Source organism: Fistularia commersonii, chromosome 7 (assembly GCF_037954325.1).
Source record: "Fistularia commersonii isolate RoL2024-O1a breed Wild chromosome 7, RoL_Fcom_v1.0, whole genome shotgun sequence".
Lineage (NCBI taxonomy): Eukaryota > Metazoa > Chordata > Actinopteri > Syngnathiformes > Fistulariidae > Fistularia > Fistularia commersonii.
The window spans coordinates 15588695-15613470 of NC_141290.1; the positions used below are offsets into that span (position 1 = coordinate 15588695).

The 24776-nt window shown below is 39.1% G+C and overlaps 1 protein-coding gene across 2 annotated transcripts in view; it reads right to left on the minus strand.

Moving 5' to 3' along the window:
- draxina (dorsal inhibitory axon guidance protein a) overlaps nucleotides 1–19490 on the minus strand; it is a 28735-nt gene extending 9245 nt beyond the window's left edge. The window contains exons 1-4 of one of the 2 annotated variants that reach the window (XM_086150010.1): nucleotides 19328–19490; nucleotides 15903–16098; nucleotides 5497–5984; nucleotides 4765–4985 (exon numbers count right to left, since the gene is read on the minus strand). In XM_086150010.1, coding sequence (XP_086006136.1) covers nucleotides 4765–4985; nucleotides 5497–5984; nucleotides 15903–15985 — 792 coding nt within the window. In that variant the 5' untranslated portion in view covers nucleotides 15986–16098; nucleotides 19328–19490. The remainder of the gene's footprint in view (nucleotides 1–4764; nucleotides 4986–5496; nucleotides 5985–15902; nucleotides 16099–19327) is intronic. The other variant, XM_086150011.1, reaches the window with a different exon arrangement.
- Between the last annotated feature and the right edge of the window lie 5286 nt (nucleotides 19491–24776).

The window sequence follows — 24776 nt, forward strand, 5'->3', positions numbered from 1 at the left end:
TTTCCCCTTACATATTTTGTTGGCCAAGCCTCCATGGTGGGTGAGGTTGCATGTTTGTTTGTTTTTTTAGCTTTTTGGAATTGTTTCACATGTTTCCCCCTCCCCTTCAGGACTATCACTCATCTGTCATTCAATCTGCCTCAACAAGCTGCCTCCCTGCTCTTCAGCCTGCCATACTGTGTCCCCTCTGGCATTGACGGCAATCTCTCTCCACCACTGGATATTTTCTGCTCCTGCTCTTCCCTTGCAAAAAAAAAATCAACATTGTAAACTGATGTCCCTCATTCAGGTCCTAATCACAATGTCCTGTACAGTTTAGTTCACCAACTGAGGGTCAATTTTAGAGAAGCTCCATACCAGCACACACAATGTTATTTCTGAGTATAAAAATTTATTGCTATTATTTGGTAGTAGATAATGATCTAGCAACTGAAATTAGTTCCTAATCTCAAAACAAGTTTGAGAGCATTACAGCAGCAGACTCCTGCTCTGGTTTTCGAGAACATTTTTACAATATTACATTTCATGGAGCTGCAGCGTTGAAATATTTCCATGAAATCAGAAAGAGGAAAACCAATAAATCTGAGAAAAAGCGAACATCTGCAGTCAAATACGGTCTTGTAGTTGTGTGTCACTGCCAGCGAAAGCTGGTAAACCAGCCTACCTACAAATCATTATAGTGTCATGCTGAAGTAAACCTTCGACCTTTTGGTAGTTGCCCTCAAAATCATCTTCTTTTACATAATCGCATTTAGTCAGCTCATAGAGTGGATTTTCTGGAACCTCACACTAAACACACATCAATTGGCATTGGTTGAGATATTTCTGTGCTTGACCATGATGTTTTTGGGATGATATTTCCCCCATATACATCTGCTAATATTTTTGTATTTCACAGGGAATAAATTTGAGTCAAGAAAAACATTTCTTGACTCAAGTGAAAATCACTATTGAAATTTTTGAAAAGTTTTTGCTTTTAGGCCTCTACATATATTTATCTACCTCTACTGCATTGCCCCTTTCTGCTGTGTAAATTGGCATTTCCCCACTGAGGGACAAATTAAGGCACATTCTATTTAATTCGATATATTGCAAAAAATCTATTCTTTTTTTCTGGAGGTGGCAAGAACCAGAACAATGTTATTTCTGGCCATGACATTTCATCCTCCGCAGGAATCCTTACAGGCCCAGCACACATCGCACATACTAAGCCTTGGAGGAATCTGACAGAAACAACAACAATGCAGCAACAGCAAATTGATAATGGCAGAGAGTGAAATGGTCATGTTGACTGTGGTTTCTTGGTTTTTGATGTGAAATTCGAGCTGCTGCAACTAGGCATACAGTGCTAGGATTGATTTTTCATTCGATTGTCTTCATATGCCTTGCTAGAGGTGTATATTTCACACTTCACCCTTTCATACATTCATCCTCAAAACTATCAGAGCCATTGTTTATAAGCAGGAATGACAACCCCTCTGCTTTTACGCATAAACCACGCACACTTCAAATTTCTGACCAATCACAGTGATTGCGGACACCCAAGGGGGAAAAAACCTTCTGCCCCGATGACGTATCAAGGATGAACTTCGAGAACTCCCAAACCAGGGCAGTAAGAACAAAATGATGTTATGCACCCTTGAAGCAAGAACACATTTCTCACTTCTTGTGGAGGAGGAAGAGGCACATATACAGTGGCTTAACATGAAACGAATGTTGTGATGAATTTCCAAACACTTAACTGATTAAGAGCAAAATTGGGACACAAAATGGTCTCTTAAATTATATCCAAGGAGGTTTTGTTGGAGAATTCATGAAACGTCTGTACACAGTTGTATTGTTTCATTTTGTCAGCCAGTGGAGTACATCAAAACGTGAGCAATTTGTTTGACGTGACCCAGTGCTCATAGTGGCATTAGCTTAGTTTACTTTGACAATTTGAATAAATTGATATTCAGTTACAAAAAGCAAAAAAGATATACACGCAGGAAAAAATTTAATCATCTACTGATCAAAATAAATATGATAAACAGAAAATTATTCATCCCCCTTGCTAATAACACGGAAAATAAAATAACTTTGAATGGGCATGTCACATGAAAATAGTTGTTAATATAATATCAATGTATAGAGTCAAACTACAATTTCCATTAGTTGTTGTAGCTTGCAAGACAATGAGATCACTTTGAAAACAAAAAGTAAATTCAATTAAAAACAGCAGCTTTGAATCACTTCAAATTAACCACAATTTGCTTTAACCTTGTAAGCCCTTTTGCACAAAAACATCTCAGTTTTCCAGCCAAATCAACAACCTCCAATCACACCTTGTTGGTGATCCTGTAACTATGGCAATTCTTTCATGAGAATGCCCAACATGCTGTGGAGTGTTTTTAAATCCATTGACATATGGTAGCTTTTGTCCAAGAGTCGCTTTTCTCCTCGTTTCAAGATCGTGGTAGGAGAAAACTGTGTGATGCTTTCCCTCATAACTGCTGTTTATGCGCAATGAAGGAAGAAGGAGGAGGTAAATAAGGAGGTCGAACAAGCCATAAGAACTGCCAAGCTGAGTTATAAGAACAAGGTGAAGCAAACCTTTCCACAAGGGGACCTCCGCTCAGCTTGGCAGGGGATCAAAAATATGGCCTCGGTGAAGACTGCTCCCCCTTGTTGTTCACCCATTCAAATCCAAGGGAGAATCCCAACATCACTTCCCCAACGACCTCAACTCCTTCACCTGCTTTGAGAGTGACATCAGATCCCAGATAGAGACATTAGTCTCTACTCTCAAACCAGAGTGCCCCGCCCTGGTCTTCGACTCTGAGAATATGGTGAGATCCCTTAGGAAAACTAGGGTCTACAGCACCTGGTCCAGACGGGATCTGTGGACGCACCCTCAAGCACAGTGCCGAGCAGCTGGGGGGGGTTCCATCTCCTTTTTCCATAACTCCCTGTCCTGCAGAACAGTGCCCCAGATGTGGAAACAACCAACAGTGATTCCCATCCAAAAAGGGTACCCTTACGACGATCAGGCCAGTGGCTCTCACCTCTCTAGTGATGAAGGCCTGGTTGATCATCTCCATATCGCCTTAGGGCTCACAGAGGGCTGGATTATGCCAAGATCTTCTTCACTGATTCTATACAGAGACACCTGGAAACACCCACAACACAGCCAGGCTCCTTTTTGCCAACTTCTCTGCTTCTAACATCCTTCAACTTTACATACTGGCAGAGAAGCTGAGGAGCCGTTTCCACCTCATCCACCGGCTCTTCCAGTGGATCATCAGCTTCCGCAACCAACAGATCCCAGAGGGTTCTAGTGAACAACGTCCTCTCTGACGCTCATTTCACCTCCATCAGCTCACCGCCAGGCTGAATCTTGTCTCCCCTGCTCTTTGTTCTCTACACTGACGACTGCAGGTCCACCAAACAGGACAGCCACCTGGTGAAGTGCGCTGACGACAGTGTCCTCCTGCCCCTACTGTCTGGTCCTGCACTCCACCATGGCTCAGCCCTCCAGGACCTCATGCTCTGGTGCAAAGCCTCCTGCCTGAAACTGAATGTGAGCAATGACTAAGGACATGGTCATCGCGTTCTCCAATAGGCAGAGGCAATCACCTTGGCACGGTCTTTGACAACCTCCTGAAGTTATCCTCTAACACTGACAAGATCGTCAGGAAATGTCACCAATAGCAGTACCTGCTCAGGAAGCTGAGGTCATTTGAGGTTAGTAGCACAATGTACCACATTCTATTATGCCTTCATTGAGAACATAATGACCTTCTCCTTCCCCTGCTGGTTCCACTCCATCACCTAACATGACAGGAATCGCCTGGAGCACACCGCCTTGGTCTGCTCCAAAATAATTGGCCAACCCCTCAGACCTCTCTCCTGCTTTAATGACTGTCAAATATTAAAAACAGCCAAAAAGATCCTTGCAGATCAATCCCACATCTTACATCCGGCTTTCGATGACTCCCCTCTGGTCGCAGACTTCGCAGCCTCGCCTGCAAAACCCAGAGAAGGGCAACCTTCGTCCCCAGAGCTGTCCAACTACTCAATTCCCAGCAACCTTGCAAACCCCTCATTGCCACGCCAGCCCCTCAGAGTGTAATTAATGCTGCTCATGGTATATTTATTGTATAAATCCAGAGTGTGCGTACCTACAATTTGCTGAATTTTGTACAGTCATTTATTTAATATATTATTCCCCTTTGTTTATAAAAATCTTATTCTTGATGTTCACAATTTCGATGCTGCTACCCCATGTGCCCCCCTATTGGGGACAAATAGCATTTTTCTGATTCTGATGGGTCACGTAGGGTTAAAGTGACAGGTGGCAATTGGTGCCCCACATCCTCATGCAGATTCTGGGCAAGTGCCCACAGTCGTACACACAAAAGACCCAGAGCTGTGTATTCAAAGCATAAATTTCCTCCTGACATGGTTCCTATTAAAAGACTTTGGAGATTGTAAAAAGAAATATGTTGATCCCAGAGGCGCTCTTTTGTTATTCAGAACATGGTGATACCATCCGATCTTTAACTGCAGGGCCCTGAGTTTGTCCTGCTGTAGGATATTTATCACAGGCAGTACTTTCAGGTTCACATTGTAGAGAGTGTCACTTCCAAGATGAGGTATGAGGTTTGCGGCAGCACAACAACGGTAATGGGGCCCATTCTCGCTCTATTTCCCCTGCACACTGGAACCACACTGAGGCACAACAGACGCAGCCTTTAATAAGCCCTTGGGTTTCGTTGGGGTTACCTGGGGTTTGGTGGAGGCCGGGGGCAGCGTTGGGGGATGCTCGTTCATCACCGTGGTAACCATAGAGGAGCCAGAGCCAAAGACAGCCGCGATGGGGGAGGGTGAATGACTGGGCGGGGTTATGTCCAGGGAGGAGGAAGCAGCGGGGGAGGAGGGGTGAGACTCTTCAAACAGATCGCTGTCTCTCAGAGCAGAGCTGTGCTCAGGCTCATGGAAAGACCCTGGACAGGATATAAATTAATGCAAACAATGCAATAAATAATTGACAGAGTTGTCAATTTGGTATTGACTAGAATTGCTTTTGGGGAAAAAAAATCATTTAGTTTGAAATATTAACTCACTTGAAAGAAAATTGTTGCTTGTTGACTAAATTCCTTACCATTTTGTTTAATTCGAGGTATTTTGTTTGACACTTCAAAGATAATTTTATGTTTTTAAAATTTCCTCTAATGATTTTGAAAACTCTTTGGCAGTTTATTGGTAATTTCTGAATACATTTGAAATGACTGTCATTTTCGTCATTTGTGATCATGTTATTGATCATTTTAAACTGGATGGACTCAAACTGCTGATTGCCGATGTTTTCACATTTAAATAAACATGGCTGAGGGATCAAGAAATAGCACCCATCATATCTGAAACTATAGCTAAGGCAGATTAGATACATCTCACATTATGTACAAGCGAATTTTATGATGCATCACAGCACTTGCATGACAGTTAACAGCAGACCTTTTGCATGTCGCCCTTTTTCACGTCGACCCCCTTGCTTCCGGTGCTCAAGCTGGTGCCCGCTGCCATGTCCTCGTCCCTTGCGTGTCCCCAAAAGGTGGTTGTCTCTGGCTGCAGACTGACTCTTCAGACTCAGACGGACTCTCTCTCTGTCTTTAACTGGTCCCATCTCTAGTCTCACTGGACCCAGGCCTTCCAGACCTGTGCCGTCATCCTCAGGTCGGGTCAGTGGGTGCAGTGGTCTATGGGAGAGCAGTCCTGCCCTGTCCTGCGTGCCCCGGATCCCCTGGACCCCATGTGGTCCATGGTTCCTGCCATGCAGAGGGTAATGCAGGGCATTGTTGGCCCCACCTGAGTTTTGTGCCAGTTTCCTCTTGCTGTGAGGGGCTCCGGGCTCAGCATTGAGTGAAAGCCTCATGGTGGTAAAGGCAATCACCAGGAGCAGACTCCAAGACAGAGCCATTGTCTGATGAGCACAGTGCCACCTCCTGGGAGGAGACAAACAAGATGATCATCAGCAGTTGCGAAATAACATTAACATTTTCTTGCCTCTCTATAAAATGTGACACACACATACACACACTTTCAAAATTGGGGAGGAAGGCCATGAGTAAATGGACAATAAGTCACATTCAATACATAAAATCAGAAATTGACAAGCTAAAAATAATCTAGAAATGAACTAAAAAATGAAAATAAAAATCAAACATTAAGAGCAATATTCCGAAAATGAATCTCTCCCCTCCAAAAAGAGAGAAAATACAGACCTTACTGCAAAATACAGCAAGATAATGCTTGCTATAACCTGTTATGTTATACAAAGATGTCACATTTTGTATCTTACACTTTATATCAACTTCAGCAAACGTAAGATAAAGATTAGGCTGAGGCTCAGAAGCGTCTGTCATATATTAAATTCAAAAATCTAATGCCTAAATATATTTGTCTTGTTTTTTTAATACTCTAAATACTATTTGGCAAGAAAACAGTTGACTTTAACACTGTCCAATAAATTTAATTCAGAACATTCATTTAGTTTAACATAATAATCAAATGTAATATATTTATTTTCGAAAAATTGCAAAACTTGTAATTTGAACTGTAAATTTTTAGCGTGCAGTGAAATCAATTTCAATTGGTGTTCGACGTGTTTCACATGAGATAGGTTGTGTAGATGCATCATCTATTAAATGTAACTTTAATTATTTTTATAATCTTTTTATGAAATTTACTTTTAATGACTTGATAATGTTGTTGCAAAATCTTATCCTTCTAATTATGTAGTAAATCCAAGCACTGTAAAGCATGAGGTCCTGCTGTCCAGCTAATAACTAAGTGTCAGGTAGAGCTAAAGAATAATATAGAATACCGAAAGAGAAATTTCTACAGTCCAGACCGAGGCCAACTGACCAAGGTTTGTGGACAGAAACTATGGGAAATGTTTTTACATGTTTTCTACCTTCTTCCTCTATATTTGTATGCAAGCCAATCGCAATATGGTATTCAATGAGGGGCAAGTAGCTCCCCTCCTCACCTTTTTCCATTTAGTTATGTCACAGCCATAAAACGAAAGATTGGTTTGGGGGGGGTGGGGGGGGGACTGACAGGTGGCCACCATTATGCTGGTGGTGGTTTTAATGAAATCCATTGATTTAACAAGTGGCAGTGGCATCTCAAAGATATATTTTTTTTTTTTTTAAATCAAGGTGGTCAATTAGTTTATTGAAATGTTGAAGCTGAGGCTGTGCCCTCTTACTATTCAAGAAATTGACACAAAATAACATAATATTCATAGGCTACTGTTGAAATGAACATAGAGCCAACAACATCAGGCTGATTAGATCCTATTCTCTGTCTCTTCGCTGTTAAGAACATGTTCTCACTTTCTGGTGAATCTTGGAAATGGATTCTGTTAAAAAAAAAACAAGAAAAAAACAAAAACAAACTAGGAGCTAAAGTTCTGCAAGCACTATGGGCTGAAGCAGAAATTAAGTGATGGATTTTATCTGTCTCCCTTCAGATGAAATGCATGCTGGAATCTAACAGTTTAAAACTCTACCCTGCATGTGAAAGATCAGTGTACAACAAAAGAGCCATGTTTGAAAGCTATTTTTTAGAAAACTAAATCAGTTGAAAAACTTAACTGTAAGATTGGAAAGCATCAAACTAGACATTCCAGAGAACTTATCCGTTCTTGGGACAATATTTCAATTGATTTGTGTTTTTTCAATGAAAAAAGTGGAATTGAAACATGAAGTGGGATTTGTTGAAGTGGGATTTACTGAAGTGGGATTTGAAGAGAAAATAACTTAAAAAGCAGTAAGGGCTAACCTAAGAAATATTAAAAATGTTTAAAAAAAAAGAAGTACTTCATTACTTAAAAATGATACGATACCTTAAACTCAAGACTATTAAAAGAGACCTTTTTTGTATCATATCATTAGGAATCTGAAATTAAATCCAGCAAGAACAAATATTTAGAAAGAAAACACCCTTTCATAACATTAGCCTTTTTATCATAATTTACAGTAGAATTTTTGAACCAACAAACTGTCTGAAGGTTCTTTTTAATTGTCCTCAAATATTGTGTATAAAATAGATAATTGAAACTGTGGAACAGAATTACTTTAAATCACTACCCTAAAAAAGTGGGTAGTGATAGCTTCAGATATCAATTTTCCGAAGCAGAAGGGAATCTTTGCAACCAGGACAGGCATGGAAGGTTGCGGTGAGGATGTGTCTACACAGGATATATCAAACCATCTCCAAGCCTGTTGAGCGAACCCATTTATCAGGGCTTGAGCTCAAAAAGAGATTGAGAGACAGTTGCCTGCATGCCTGACTTGAAATGACATACCCCTGTGCATGTATCCTCTATCAGTACCTATTCAGGGGTCCCCTGGGCCCTCACAGGTACGTTTCGATATTAAGTCAACATATATCCTCCTGTGCATCCAATTTGTCCCGAGCAAGTAGCAAAATCAGTGTTCAAGATCTAATCATTGGAGAAAACAGTGTTTCTGTATTTTTACAAAAGTATTATATAAAAATACAATATTTTGTAGTATTTGGCACCCTTTTGTAAAAGGCTGCCAAAAACTGTAAATGGAATGTACGAAGGTCCTGCTTCATTTTTTTTACATATAATACACTGGAAAAAAAAACACCAAAGCACTGTCTAACACTAGACATGTGTTCAACTGTTTTTAAATGCATTATATGAATAAAAAAAGTATTGACTGCGGTATATATGCAGGCGAGAGTACATGGAATCCATCCTTCATGACCCTGCTTCCACCCCTTGTCAACACATCACACACACTTCCAAAAACTGTTTGTCATTACTACCAACTTGTGTAATTGTTTTATTGGCCACTATTTTATGGGTTAACCATGAGGGAGGCAAAGGGATGGAAATTTAGGTTAATCTGTTCCTTTCCTACTAGATCACATTTACCTTTTAAGTGATGATGCAACTTTTAAAAATAGAGGGATCAATATCATAAATCATACTTTGTGAAATTTGGAGTATGCTGGACGTCAGCAAATTAACATCTCATCTTAAAGTCAAACATGCCGTAGTGGACAGAATGTCTATTGTATCTTCAAAAATAGCTCTCGAGTCGCAAAAGGTTTTTAAGAGTGCTTTAAAGAAAAATCTGACCTTTGATGAACCATATGACCTCTGTGATCAATCTCCTGTGGTCAGAAGATAAAACACCTCCACTTAAAAAAAAAATTAAAAAAAAAAGACTTCAATAGCTGATACAGATTCGTCCCCTTTGTTTGGAAATACATGCTAACAAATAATTAATAAATATGAAATTGCATATTTAAAAAAAAAAAAAAAAAAAAAAGGACAAAACTAGATTTTTAGAAAATTTGACCCATGATACTCCTTCAGAGATGATATCATGAATCAGTCCCAAAGTCCTTTAAGAAAACGGACACTTAACGTTGATAAAAACAAGAAAGAGAGAAAAGAAAAAGTTGATCATCTTTTCAACACATGTGGCATATTTTCTCAAATTTTGGGGTCATTCAGCAGTTTTGGACTAATCCTTTATGATAGATTATTGTAGTTTTTCCAAATGCAAGACACACAAATGAGCTTGATGTATCAAAATTTGCTGTGCTGCTGTCATACATATACGGACCAGCCAAGAATAAACAACTACTGGAAATAGCTAAATGGGAATATGTCAAATAACGTAACCTGATGTTCCCAAATCAATACAAAAATATACATTGACATTAAGATTAATACAGCATGTCAGATTATACACAACTGAAATCAAAATTCAAGATAACGTGAGAGTATTGCACTGCAGTACAGCTTAACATCCGCCGAAAGTAGATGTGCAAAGATGGACTTCTTGGACAAACTGTTTTAACTATCATCTATTTGTGTGAAAGGGATTTACCAGATCACACGTTATTTAATTCTGTATAAGAAACCCCATCAAAACTATGGTCACCATTGCAAATGTGTGCTGGAATCATTGTGTTGGAGAACTAGGTAAGTGTTTCCTTGTCAACCATATTGATAGTTTGTGTTTGGGGGGGAAGGGGGATAGAATGGTTTCATTGATTTTAATGTTTCAGCCAAAGAATCGTGGTGGCACTTTTCTGTGGGGTGTTGAGTCAAGACTATCCTTTCCTAATGCTGACAAGAAAAGCTGTGTCAAAGCAAGTCGCGTTTCAATGTAATTGCTGCAACTCTGTTCATGGCAGCCAAAGGGACTACACTAAGTGCTCTCCCAGTAAGGATTATTTGTAACCTTGGGTGAGAGAGCATCAAATCTCTCAGAATTCAATGATTTCCAGACTTACATGGCGCCAAAATGGAGCATGAAATGTAAACTGAGCTTCCAAGGGTCCTGTGTTCTGAAGGCGAACATAGTCTCTTTGTTTCCAATGATCCTTCACTGTGAGACCATATCCCAATACTCTGATTTCAGCTACAGCTTCTTAAGAGATTACTGGAAAATGAGCAGTGGAAAAAAAGGTTAGCATGGGCAGCAGCTTGATTTGTCTCTATTCCCTAAGAAATTATACAGTTGTCTACCGGGCAAATTTTGTCATTTGTTTTCACGGCACAAATTGCCATAAAAAAAAAAAAAAAAAAAAAAAAAGATCCTCCTGTCATTTCACTTAAGATGACAGGTTGGAACTTTTTTCTTAACACAATGGGGTTTCTTTTCCTCTCCACATTAATAGGTTAAGACAATCCATCGGCACAGACACACAAAGTCATTATGGAGCTGTGGCAAGAAACTCCTTTGTGTTAAAAGACAAATGGCGGGGTTGGGGATGCAGAAAATCAATAAGGGAGAAGTATTGAGCTGCGGTTGTGCACTTGTGTATGTGTGTGCGTCTACCTGTGTGTTGAAGTCTTTGAGATGGAGTAGTAGAGGTTGATAAGGGTTCTGCTCTTTCATCACACACCAGGCTGAAAACACACACCCCTGGGTTCATGGCGGGTTGTTTAGGTGCTTCTAAAGCCAGACCGAGTCTGTGTGTGTGCGTGTGTGTGTGTTAAATGCAAAGGATGCTGGGGGATGTCAGGGAAAATTTGCGGTGTTAGTGCAGGCAGGCCCCCTGGGGAATTTAGAGGCAGACTGCACTGGTTGGCCTCAGGGACTTCGACCAGCTGTGCGGTTTGCAAACTGGAATAAGAGGCCGGCTGCTGAGGTGAGACTTATCTGTCGACCTCAGAGAGGGCGATCGACCATGTCATGCACAAAGTGTTTAGTCATGATTACAATTGGTCTGTTTGACACATGAGGAGCTGCCAGTGTTTAGCAACCAAAAGTTTGTGCAGCTGAAAAGATTTAATTACAAAAATAAATAAAAAATAAATAAAAATCATAGCTGATGCGGAGTCATTTAATTTCCATTTTGAAAGGGCATCCATTGAGTAGCCTTTCACATTTTTTTTAAATAAAAGAAATTTGACAGGTCAGTGTTTTGACCTTTTGAATAAAATGTTGATTTTCCATTAAAAAATCTCTATTTTTGTCTCTTTACTTCATATAATTGCTTACTTATTTCTTCCTGATCAGAGAATGTAATTATTGAAATTTAATGGACGTTATGGTTTGATCTTGCTTGCTCCATTTTACTGACTTCACTGAAAAAAAAAAACAAAAACAGATCATCTAAGAAGAAGTGTGATCATTGTGTAGAAATATAATGTACCCTTTGTCAAACTCATCAAGTCTGAAAAGAATTTGAAGCTAAAAGGTGGAAGGTTGAGATTATTGATGGGGCAGAGAACCTCCGAACAGCAATTTTGTACTTGATATCTGCTCTCAGATTCTAATGCACTGCTAACAGGTGGTCCTTTGAAGAGTGGCAGGATGGGGGCAATCGTAGAGCACCGTAGGTGGCATCCTAGGTTTTAAGCACAGTCTCTTGTGTGTGATAAACAATTCCCACAAACCACAAAGCCTCCTACCAGAATTTGTACTGCACGTGGCCGTTTGTCGCAGTTAGGGCACAGCAGGGTGAGCATCTGCTATAGAGTCGATGGGAGGCCAAACAAGTGTTCTGGAACTGACGAGTTTCATTCTCAAATGAAATCACCCAGTGAACAGCAACACACACAATGATAATCCACAGAGTGGATAGTTTAATTAGACCAACAGCTGTCAGTGTTATTTTCTTCAGCCATTTTGCAATGCAAATCTTGAAATTTCCACCTGCAGCAAAACATGTTTGACCAGTGACTCCGCTATTTATGAATTGCATCTTGACTATTTCATAGCCTGCTGATATGTAGCATATGTTGCAGGATATGAAAAGCACAATTCCTTGATAGTGACCACAAGAACTAAACAACTAGAAAATAGTCAATTTTTTTAACCAAACCCCTTTGCTAACTGTTACAAAATTGCCAGCTACTTTGTGGTGCGGTAGTTATGATTCTTGGCTGGGCAGGTTAAATATTGCCTTCGCCATAATAATTATATAATTTTATGAGGAGGTAAATTCTTACTGTTGTGTCTAAATGTAAACACCAGCTAGCCATGAATTGTAATGAAGCTTTATGTTACATCAAATATTGACATACAGATTTTTCTGCAATTCTTCCCAACTTATCACATTCATATGATTCAAATGTGGGTCTTATCGGAATACTTTTTGGGGTTTCTCTGCCATTGATCAATTCAGAACCATAAATTTCAACCGTGAGGTTCCATTTTCTGTGCTCTTTTTCAATCTGTGAGAAGGACTGCATAAAGTCAAAAGTCAAATTTTTCTAAAAACTGAAGGTTTCGGAAAATGAAAACAAACACAATCTTAAAGAGAATTGACTGACACGGTCATTTATGTATCATTTAAAAGTGTAAGGGGGCACTTACAAGTGGGTTGTGTTTATGACATCACACTGAGAATTATAAAAAACATGTTACCATGTAGCTACTGACCCTTTTCATTGCACAGATTAATCTCCGACACAAAGGAACTACGAAAGCGGAGCATCGAAAACATTCTTTAGGATGACCTTCCACACATCAGGCATAACCACAACTCAACATTAGACAGCAATGTTCAGTTAGAGCAGGATTTTCAGGATTAACTATATAAACCACATATGTGACACCTTAATCAGTTTCTACCCTGAGGGGGAGACCCTCTCTATATTATAGAGTAGACTTTCAAATTTTGACAAAGCTTATTAGGAATGGCTCAGGCTGGTGGTAAACCATCTTCTTATCATGCTGTGTCCATAGCCATCCCATAATGCACTGGGTTCCTCTTCCTGTATGCATTCTCACTAATGCACGATACTACTTCTACATTTCCCTTATAAAATTATTACTTTCTGCAAATATTTCTGTCTCCAGAACTGAAAAACAATTAAAAAAAAGTACATCCTGCCTCCTTTTCTTCCCTTTGCTTCACGTCTCAACAGGGTGAAGAGGAGGAACATAAACATTAGGTTTTAAGACAGTGGTTCCCACTACCTCTTAATATGGACAGCACTTTTATGCAGCTCTGATCAAAAAGCCTACCATACTTGCTTAGGTTTGGGACCACACAGCAACTTTGTTAGATTCAGAAAATTGCCATAATGCGGGGGAATAAGTGAAAACCAATATTACTATGGCATTGATGGACAAAGCAGCAGAACTTTCTGACAAAAAAGAACCACATATTAAAAACAAATAGGGGATTCTTTAAAATACATAGTCCTGGCCCCATGCCCTGGGAATTCCTGTCTGTGTCTGCTATTTCAAACAAGGAGAAGAGATACACCCCCACCTTCCTTCTTCGAAAAGTACCTGAAAAATACGGTAACTCCTGTTCAAAGTTGGCATTTGAAAAATGAAGTCTTATCAAACAATTAAAAATTAAAGTAATACAATCTCAATTATTAAGTAATAAGCAACGGTTTGAGAGCAATCCCCATGGCAAGTACATTTAAACCATCCAAGAGGATTCGAATCAGGTTTGTAACATACATATGCCAGTCAAAAAGTGGGTCTTATCTCTGAACAGTCCCTTCAGCTTTGATTTTGTATGTAGAGAACACAATTTGTGTAACTACAGTAGAAATTGACCATTTTTAAACAAGGCAGTTTTAGAGATTTTCATAAGGAATGTTAGGACAGCCTCCCCCATCTTAAAATAATGAATACAAAAATAAAGGTTTGTGTTCAAGGAAAAGGGTATATCTCAGAAATAATAGGTTGGCAACTACCATGATGTGAGATCACCCCAAAACTCATCCTGGGTTAAGGGAGGTTTATTTAGATGCATTTAGAATTGGATCACCTTCTGCAAAGTGGAGTGGATACTCATTGTGTCATATACAACAAATAGATTAATTTAGAAGGACATGGCACATTTTATCAGCCCTATCCCTCACTCTGACCTAAGTCAGCGCCCTGGAAGTGAGTATCTGGAGGCTCTAATGTTAAGTTCATGAAAGAATACAGCAAAGTTTAAAAGCAATATTGAATATCATAAAATATTAAATTGAAATGTATATATTTGGGACTCAAGGGAGAGAAAGTTAGAAATGCATATATATATCTTATTGGAAACACGATATTGGCATGAGCCGGCAGCTTGTATTATCATAGTGTAGAATACAGAGTTACTGAGGAGAGATAAATTAAAATGAGAAAGAGACAAGTATAGCGTGATAGGTAATCTTGCAAGAAATTGCAATAGAGACACTATTTGAGAGTGGGATGATTAAGCTCTGATGAGATCAGAGACCTCTTTCCAATCTGTGATCACTTGGTTAGTCTCTCCTCACGCATGGCTGACCTTCTTCTTACAAAAATATATTTGAGTGAGTCCAGATCTCTTGGTGAGATGAAGATGATGGACCAAAAAAAAAAAAAAAATATATATATATATATATATTTGCATCTTTTAGCTTCACCTGCTGTGACAGGTGCTCTCCCAGAGCCATCTGTTCGTGTTTATCTCCCATTGCAACCAGCAAGGCCAATGAACAAAGACTCCTGAAACTGACTGAAGAGGCCAATGTTTCATGTCTGGCGGGGACCACCTTCAAGAAGCTCCTCTCCCCAGTCAATCAGAGGATACAATCAGGTTATAGCAGTTCCTAGCAGAACCGGTGAGGCATTAACCACTTACTAATCAAGAAGTCAAATGGATGACACTCTCTCATTGCGACTTTTAGGTCACCATACCAGCAGATGGCTGGTGGGGTTGGTCAGAGGAGATATAGTGATATATCATCAACAATTGGCTGAGATCACCACCTGCTGCTTTTCTAGGAGCTTTTGCATTTTATTTTGTTTATGATCAGTCTCCACCATGATTGCATATGTACGCACGCGCGCTCACATGTGTAATGTGTAAAAAGTTCCATCATGTGTAATTAATTAAAATGCCGCCATCAAAATGAATATGTAATTCAATATACATGAAGCTGCTCTGCTTACATTAATCTATACATTGGGGAAACTGTACATTGATTCAGGGAAAAAAAACTTTGCCCAAAAGCCCCCCCCCCCCAAAGTATTGTTAGTACATTGAGACCCACAAGACAAATATCACCCTGAACCCATGCACAGTAAGTGTTTATTAAGTTCTGCAATGGAAATACTGAGTGTACGTCTGAAAATTCATTACTGATCAATATTGATATTCAATGTGAATAGACAAAGTTGGAGATAATGAAGGTGGAGGATTTTACGTACTGAGGGCCAACAGTTCGGCGCAATGGAGAATTTGGAAAAGAGGTGGAGAAACACATTAAAACAGGTTGGAATGTGTGGAGAAAGGTTTTAGGGGTAATGTTTGATAAAAGAGTATAAGCCAAAATGAAAGGAAAGGTGTACAAAACAGCAGTGAGACAAGTGATGGTTTAGAGGCACTGACATCAAGGGAAAGACAGGAAGCAGAGCCGGAGGTACCAGAGATGAAGATGTTGAGGTTCTCTTTGGGAGTGACAATGATAGATAGAATCAGGAATGAGTCCATCAGAGGGACAGCACATGTTTTGTGCTTTGTGATAAGGTCACGGAAGTCAGATTGAGACTTGTTTGGTCACGGTCTTCTGCCAACATATTAGTAGAACGATGCTGAGGTTGGAACTGCCATGCGGGAGGCCTTGAGGAAGACAAAAGAAAAGATTTATTTTTGTCATGAAAGAGGACATCAAGTTAGTTGGAGTGAGAGAAAAGGATAGGGAGAATAGGGTTGGATGGAGGAGGTTGATTTGCTGTGGTGACTCCTAAGGGAGGTAACCAAAAGGAAAAGAAGAGAATATGAATAGACAAAAAAAAAACTATAAATAATATATATTATTTGTGCTTTGGATTCTCTGTCCTGAATATCAATATTCAAAATACACTTAGATCTTTTTTCTTCATGAATATGCAAGGTATTTCCAACTCTACTATAAAGTCTGTGGACGATGTCTATGATCGGGGACTTAAACATTTCCAGGAGGAGTCAGCCGAAACCAGGGTTATCTTTCAAAATTTGACGGTGTCATAAATCACAATTCAGAAAGCACAGAGAAACCGGGCTTCAAGTATCAAAACTCTGACACCACTCCACACATTGAGACTGAATGCAGCACCAGAAAGAGCACTTCTTTGACAGGAGTGGAGACTTTAAAAATACAAGGAAAGTTGTGTGATTATTTTCGGTCTGGAAAATTGAGTAACCAGTAAAATTCAGCTCTGCCTGACCCAGATTCATAACAATCTGTCAACAGGTTTTAAATATTTGACTCACGAACTGTTACTTTTACATCTCCGTATAGAATAAACGCAAGTCATTTGCAAAACTTGAAAAGAATAATTTAACCAATCAATGAACTGTCGCTCAGCATTTGCAGCGTTTTGGGGCTTCTAGGTGTCAATTAACTTAAGTAAAAAGGTTGTTAAAACCAAAGAGCCATAAGTTAAGTCCATCTGGCTGCGAGCGTGCTCGAGCAATGAATGATTCAGTTGCAATTTGATAACAGGTACGACGAATAAAGGCTGACACCAGAACAGAATCGCAGATGCATGACGACATCTGCAACACACGGCAATGTGGCCTTCATCTTTCAGTGGGTAGAAGCTCCATACGTGCGCGCACACACACTCAGCGCACTCATATGAATACACGTTCACAGCAGGGGGAAGGTCTTTCAGACACCCACATTTGAGGCACGTTCCAAAAATGCTGCAAGACACAAACAGCACCAGAAGCAGAGCTGGAGACGTCCCACAGAGAGGAGAGAGAATTAGATAGACAAAAGTGGGGGATGTGGAGGAGGAGGAGGAGGAGGAGGAGGAGGAGGAGGAAGGGGATGGACGAAATTGAGGAGAGAAAGAAGATGTACGTCTTTGTGAAAGGAGAGGGAGCTGGTGTGATATGAGGAAAGAGAGGGAAACAGAAATCAAAGCGCGAGATGGCAGACAGAAACAGAGGGAGGATTTATCAGTCTTAATCGGAACAAAGTGTCCGTGGCATCTTTCATTCCCCAGCAGATAAAAGCATCAGTCAAATCCTCAGACTAACAACAAAAGCTTTTTGGTTTTCAACAACAAAAACTTGTCCAACCCCCGGCATGAAATCCGGACACCTGGATCTATATAATGATGTTTGGCATGGGAACGCTTTGACCTGTCAGCGGGGGGAAACACTGCTGTTTAGAAGTAATCAAGTGAAGCATGCAAACACTGTATAGGAAGCAAAAGTTTCATTGCCTGCTGACCGCCAGTGTTGAAAGACTCTTGATCAAACATTCTCGCCTGGCAGCGACACTCAAAGGCGAGTCTCATACCGGCAGGGAGACTTTTCAGTTAAAAGCAGAGCGTGACAGACAACTTTATCTGTGAATATCTACCTTTTTACTGATGAATATGTATTTAAAAAAAATATATGTATATATAAAAAACAAATAAATAAAAAATTTAAAAAAAAAAAATCAACATTTCAAATGTAGAAGATCCAAACGGTTTGCTAAATCTCTTTTATCTACGGGCTCCCAGATGGACATTAATTGCTGTTTTGACATTGTTTGATTTTACGTAGTTTGATGATTCCAACCCCTGAGGACGCCAACCATATGTTGGATTATATACATACAGTGATAAAAGTGTTGTTCTAAAATGAACTATTGGATAAAATTCAACATGATGTCTTGCCGAGACAAAATTGATGGCTTTTCAACTTTAAACTGCGTAAAACTAAAACCATTCTGATCTGGAACTGATGTTTCTTCAATGTAAAACAGATGTTTGTTAAGAACTGACAGCTAATAAACTGATATATAGTACAGCGGGTCTTCAGACTGTTCATCTCTGTATAGTACACACCATGATAGCTTGAATATGTGGTATCTAAAATGCGATTCAAGCATCAGGATGGTATCGGCCCTAAAAAGATTATCAGTCAGGCTCAGGAGACCTGCTCCTGAAATCACTCATGGCATGAAAATTAATTAAGGTCATAGTTAATCAGTGTTTTTTGAGAACAAAAATCAAATAACATCCTTGACTTTGGAAGGAGGTGCCGGGGGGGATACTCAATTAATTTCCCGGCAAACACCTAATGATGTTAGTGCATCCTAGGGTTATCTATCCTTTTCATACAATTCACTTATTTGTGAACCTGAGATTTGTTTCGCCCAGAGAAAGTTGACTCATGATGAGGGTTCCTCGAGTGCCTTCTGATCATATGTGCTTCCCCGCTGACTGAATTTGCAATGAGAGATCATCATGTTAATGTCAGTCCACATACATGGCTCCATTGCAGTGATGTTGCAACTTTTAATATGCAGGGCTTCACAAAGAGACTCAAATTTAATCCCCTTGCACCCACTCCCTCTCTACAACACACACACAAGAGTGTGAGGAAAGATAAGCTGTCAAATAGAGATAATCGCTGCAATCATTTCTCATTCTCCTCACCATCCATCCAAGAAATTAACTTCGAGATTTGATGATCCGATTTCGGAGCGTGACAGCAGGAAACATCACAATCGTTTAATTGATAACCGGTTTAAATGAGATATAAATAGATATATAGATAATTATTATTAACAATAATAATAATACTTGTCTCGCTGGCAATCATCCAAGCGGGTGAGTTCTGACGCACAGATGGTTTTAATTATTCCTGATTAGCACTTTTAATGGGATTATAGCGGCGGCAGATGAAAACCTAGGCAAAAGTAACTGCGTGAACGACATTAAATTCCGGTTATTTAAAAAAAAAAACGAGTCGGAGTAAGGAAATTAAACAAATACGACAGATTTTCTTTTCAAGAAATAGGACGAAAGCATGAACGCAATTAGGAGAAAAAATACAAGAAAAAAAAAAAAAAAGAGACTCTCACCCGGGTTTGTACGTCCTGGTTGTTGTTGTTGTTCCTTCGTGTTTGAGGAGCTGCTCGGTCAAACGGTGGCGACGCGCAGAAACACGCACGCAAACACGGTGGCTCCGGTTTCCGTGTAGCCTCGGACGAGCAGAGCATCGACTCTGGCTCCTGTTCCTTATGAGGAGAGGCTACCAGCTTCGGGTGCGCGCTCCCGAGGGCGCGTCCCCGTGAGGGCCGCTGAGCTGCGAGCCTCCAGAGGGGGAACTCCCTGGTCAAAGTCAGTTCATTACATTTGATATATGCTGGCATCTGAGATGGAATTTTGAATATTTCTTTTATGGTCCAGATGATCATATCTGATACTTTGATACTTGTATTTTGTCTGACACACTTTAGAGTTGTTTTTTTTTGAAGTCGCCAAATCTGATCAGATGGCGCGATGTCCCGGGACAACCTGAGTTTTCTGTAGAGTTTTATTTCCACGCTTTCTCGGAAACATTTGATTGTTTAACTTCTTTTCAAGTTTGTTGAGGTTCACAGCTATCCAGGTCATGGTGAATTCCCGTTGAAATCATCTTGTCTTGGCAACTGGATTTGAATTTCTTCACTTGAAGACGTTTCACCCTTCGTCCGAGAGGCTTCTTTAGTTCGAGAAGAATATCTTGAAGTGAAGAAATTCAGCTCCAGTTGCCAAAGCTAGAAGATTTCTTGTCTTCTGAACTTCAGAACGTCTTCGTCTTCAAGTAAAGAAATTCAAGTCCAGTTGCCGAGATGAGAAATTTTTGACAAGAATTCTTTTCAAGTTGTTTTTTTGCAAAAGGAAAAAAAGACTATGTTAGTAATTTGTGTTTGATGCTACAAATATAAACAATCTAACCCTCTACCCAGCATAATGATTTAATTTATTTGCAAATTTCTTTCCATTTTTTCCACTTAACTCCTACATTTCAGATATTCTCTTGTGTGCTGCATTTTAAAGGGTGGACTTACTGTGCCAGCTGGGGAAAAATAAATTCAAAAAGACAAGGACAATACATGTGACATTAAAAACAAACAAGCATTTTATGATAAAAACTAAGCAATTAACATCTTTCCTCTTCTATATTCTCAGATGTCTCAAGGTTATTTCCAAACTTGTCCCCAACAGCTCTGGATAAAGCACCTGAGGGACGAGTAGAATCGTTGCCAAACATTGGTTGAAATCTAATCCTCCTGTGGCTGAAAAGAAGTAAATCGCTGCAGTTCCTTCCAACACCTGCTGGCAAGGCCTTCCTGTAAAGAATAATTACTTACACCGGTGTACATATATATTATTGTCATGAGTGTCTTCTGCAACCGCACACTGCAACTGAAGTCATTTCCAAGGGTCCAAATACCTTTACATATCTCATGAAAAGGTATTTAGACATGGCATTAACCGTTGAGGAAGTAAATAACATGTCTCTCCCCAAATCTCGCTGCACAACAGAAAAATTCAACCTGAATTTTATCAATCCCTTACTGTTCACTTTGGGGTTTATAATGGTGGAAGATCGGCTGCAGTCACATCATGTTACTGCACTTTTCATAAAGTATTCTTTGTCTTACAAGGTCATTTGGCACAGCAGAGAAACAGCAAGTTTTATATTGAGAGCCTGTGTACATTTGGAGAAAGATACTGTGTGAATTACTGCCGGGAATTAGTTGACATTTATGAATTTAAGTCAGTTACTTTGTTTTGTCTGTCCAGCTGAAAATTTCCTTGCCTGTGTTATTCAAGCTCATGAATAAGTCTAGTACAAATTTTCTGTAAATACAAACAATGCGAACGACTTAGCAGAGAGTGAGCACAACACAGCAGGACTGAGTCTGTGGAAGGAAGATAAGAAGCAAAATTCAAAATGCCTTTAGAAATGCCTACTCCTTAAACATCTTACTTTGTCAAGTGTCCCATTTTGACTTCTAGGATAAATTAATGTGTACAGCTCATACCCTTATAGATTTTTTAAAATTAATAGGAAAATATTTTGCTGAATTTCATTAGGTATGCATTTGCATTTTCCAACATACTAATGAAAACTATAATGTACTACATTAAGGATAATGGAAGCCAATAAAGGCTAAAGACGCTGGTTAACATAGTTAACAAACGCCCAAATCAACATAGATCGGCTAAAAGCAGCTAATTAACAGACATAAGGGGCCGACAGGTGTCCAGAATAACCAAAGCAACCCTCTATTTGTTTAGGCAAGTAGAAAATAAAAGATATATAAAAGATGCTCCCACATAACTTAAAGCAAACACTAATCTGAGTTAAACTAAAAAGGTGCTCAGAGAGTGTTAACAAACACCAATACTGGACTTAGGAAGTCTCAAGTTCATTTTTGGAATTAAAAAAGACACCAGTCCATTTCAGAGATAAGGTCTTTGCACAGTTGAGTTTAAGTGACATTCATGAACTTTATCACTGATTCTATTTTTATGTGAGAATGACTGCATTACAGATGTAGCAGCTAAAATAAATTGTTCCATCATCTCGCCTTGCTATATTCTGTCAAAGTTTGTGACGTTGAGAAATTAGATCTGTAGGAGAATTGCAAGAAAATAATCCAAAAGTAGAAAGTGTAATTAAACCACTCATCTTTACTCAAGTTCAAAAAATGAAATGTGAGAAAGAAATGAACTGAAGCTGATGCTCCAGGATGACCTCTTCAGGTGTTACATACAAACTAAAAACAGCAATGAGATGGCGATCCTATCAATTACATGATCAATTTCAAGTGCCAGTAATCAATAAGACTGCAAAATCTTCTCATGTATTGTAATGTCTTCTCATATTCTAAAATCCATCATGCAGATCCTTATCACTCTTTGTACACAAGAAAAAAAACAATATGTAGATAAATTCCCTATACTCCCTCTTTCTAGAGAGGGGGGGGGGGCAAATTTCCAGAATTTTCTTTTAAATGTCGAATGATAGGTTGTCAAATTGAAAACAAAACAAAACAGCATAACATATTCGATGGGATGCATATTTTGAAATGATTTACTAGTGGCTGCACAGATGCCAGTCAAGAGAATATTTGGTCTCACAACAATTCTTTTCAAACAGATTTAACGCAGCACTGCCGCTGCATATTGACTCACACTCCCGCTTATATGAGGTGAGATTTGATTACAGACTTCATTCATGTCCAGTTTAATAAATGCTGAGCTTCGCAAGGACGTGCTTGCAGTTTCCCGGATTTCTGGTGGGGTTTTTTTTTTTTCCACAATCGAGGGCCAAAAATATCAAAATAAATCAGACTAGATATGTAAACAAATTACAGTCAATTTTGTTTCAAAGTGTCCTTTTCAGTGCAAAATATACTTTTTTTCCCCTTTTTTGGCACACCCTCATATGGAGTTAAGATATTGGCAAGACTGTCAGGGTTTGACAGATATATTTTTGAATGTCTGAGATCTAAAGAACTGTCACTTTCAGTGACTGGTGTGAGTTCAGTTTCCCAACTGTGGAAATGCTTTGAAAAAGATAAACAATAATAAAAAAACATTTTGGAAAAAAACACCCATGGACTTTCAGGAGTAAGTATTTGTGCAGGGGTAAGGGGGTTCATTTGAATTGCCAGAGGCTACTAGCTGACATTTGTTTGAACATTTTCAAACTCCGGAACAAAATCCTAGCCCCATCCAGTATTTGTTAGCGGGCAGGAAGACGGCTGATGTAACGCATCAGTTTGTTGGGGTGACACGATAACCTCATCCGAACAGGTTGTGTCACCTGAGGACAACGTTGCACAACTTCAAACAGGTCAAAATTAAATATCTAAATGGAAGGGATATTCATAGGTTTATGACTAAGTTACAAACTATTCCAAAGACTGATTTGTTGAAACTAGCTTAAGACTGCAGACATTAAGATGCTGATCAGATAAGGGCAAATTACTTAAAATTAGATTATTATATAAAATAAAGACATCAACGTATGAGTACATTTGAACATCAGGATCAGTTTTCATGAAAACTTGACCAACAAACAACCATACACACACATTAAAAAAATTTACAAAAACACAGGTGACATGAGACATTATTGCAATATAAAATTTGGGATGCAGCTATTATCACATTTTATGTTAAAAGTCGACTTACTACATCAATGTTAATCAAATTCCTGAAAAGATTCAGACACTGTTTACTGAGAGCTCAAGTGAATATTTACAATTTAATTACTGTTTACTGTAATTAGTGTTCCACAGTTAAAGTCTGTGCTGCAGCGCTTCCTCAAGGTTGCTGTTATTGGTTTTATGAGCAAGGCTGTTATAAGAAAGATACAGTGAAAATGCTGCTGGTGAATAGTTGAAATGCAGCCTTAAAGGCACAATGATTTAAATACTTTAATTTCTCCTGTCCTTCATCCATGTAGACACGAAATACCATTCATATACACAAGAATTAACCCTCTATCAAGTTGTTGAATAATAACGCACAATGGTATTGTATGAGTTCAAAAATGTTGTTGGTGGATAGAGGCTGATGATTTGCTGTGGCAACCACTGAAGGGAACATCTAGAAGCAAACAAAAACAAAGCAATTTGTTCTCTGTATATAAAATGGACTACACACCTACAAAAAAGACATGTATATATCTATTTATTAGGGATTGTAAGACATTTTTAATACACCTTGTACCAACATCAGTCCAACTAATAAAACAACCATAGTAAGCCTTACAGGTTTAGTGCCATCTTAGTAAGCTAAGATGGGAAATATTTAGCATATAATTAAAATTATCATTTGACATATGGGATCTTGGGTTATGAGTGTTTGTTTTCTTTATCTACCCGGTAGCTTGACATAAGAATCAAGAGTTAATGCAATAACCATGTTTGATGTAATACACACATTGCTTGTTTGATTTCGGCCTATTTTTTTCCAATTTTACATTACACTGTCAAGGGACCCCAATGTTAAAAGATAATTTAACATATCGTATGCATACAGCTACATTCACCTTTTAATGCAACACTGTCTCATCAGCAATGTGTTTTGTAATACACTGTGCAACTGCAGGTCACTGTGACACTTTTTGCCAAGATGTCTTTCCTTATGGACAATGAAGCTTCTCATTGAAAGAAAATGCCCTTTTTTTTAAAACGTACAAACATTTTTCCTCAGAGGAAACATATCACTTTCACACTATGATTTTAGAGATTCAATATGTCTGCAACGTGATGTCTGCAGCATGAATCATATTCCTCATCTCCAATTTGAACGCGAGACGTGATATCAGCTGCAGGTTTTTTTTTTGTACCAACTGGCAGCATCTGAACGATAGTAGTTAAGAGATGCAAACCATGTATGATCTTGCTCTAGTGCAAGATGAGCGGGTGGTGTTTTGCTTTGCCCCAGAGCTGATGCTGAAGGTAAATGTTGACAAACAGTCCAAGAAAACAGAGCATAGCTTACCAGTAATCTTCTCAGATG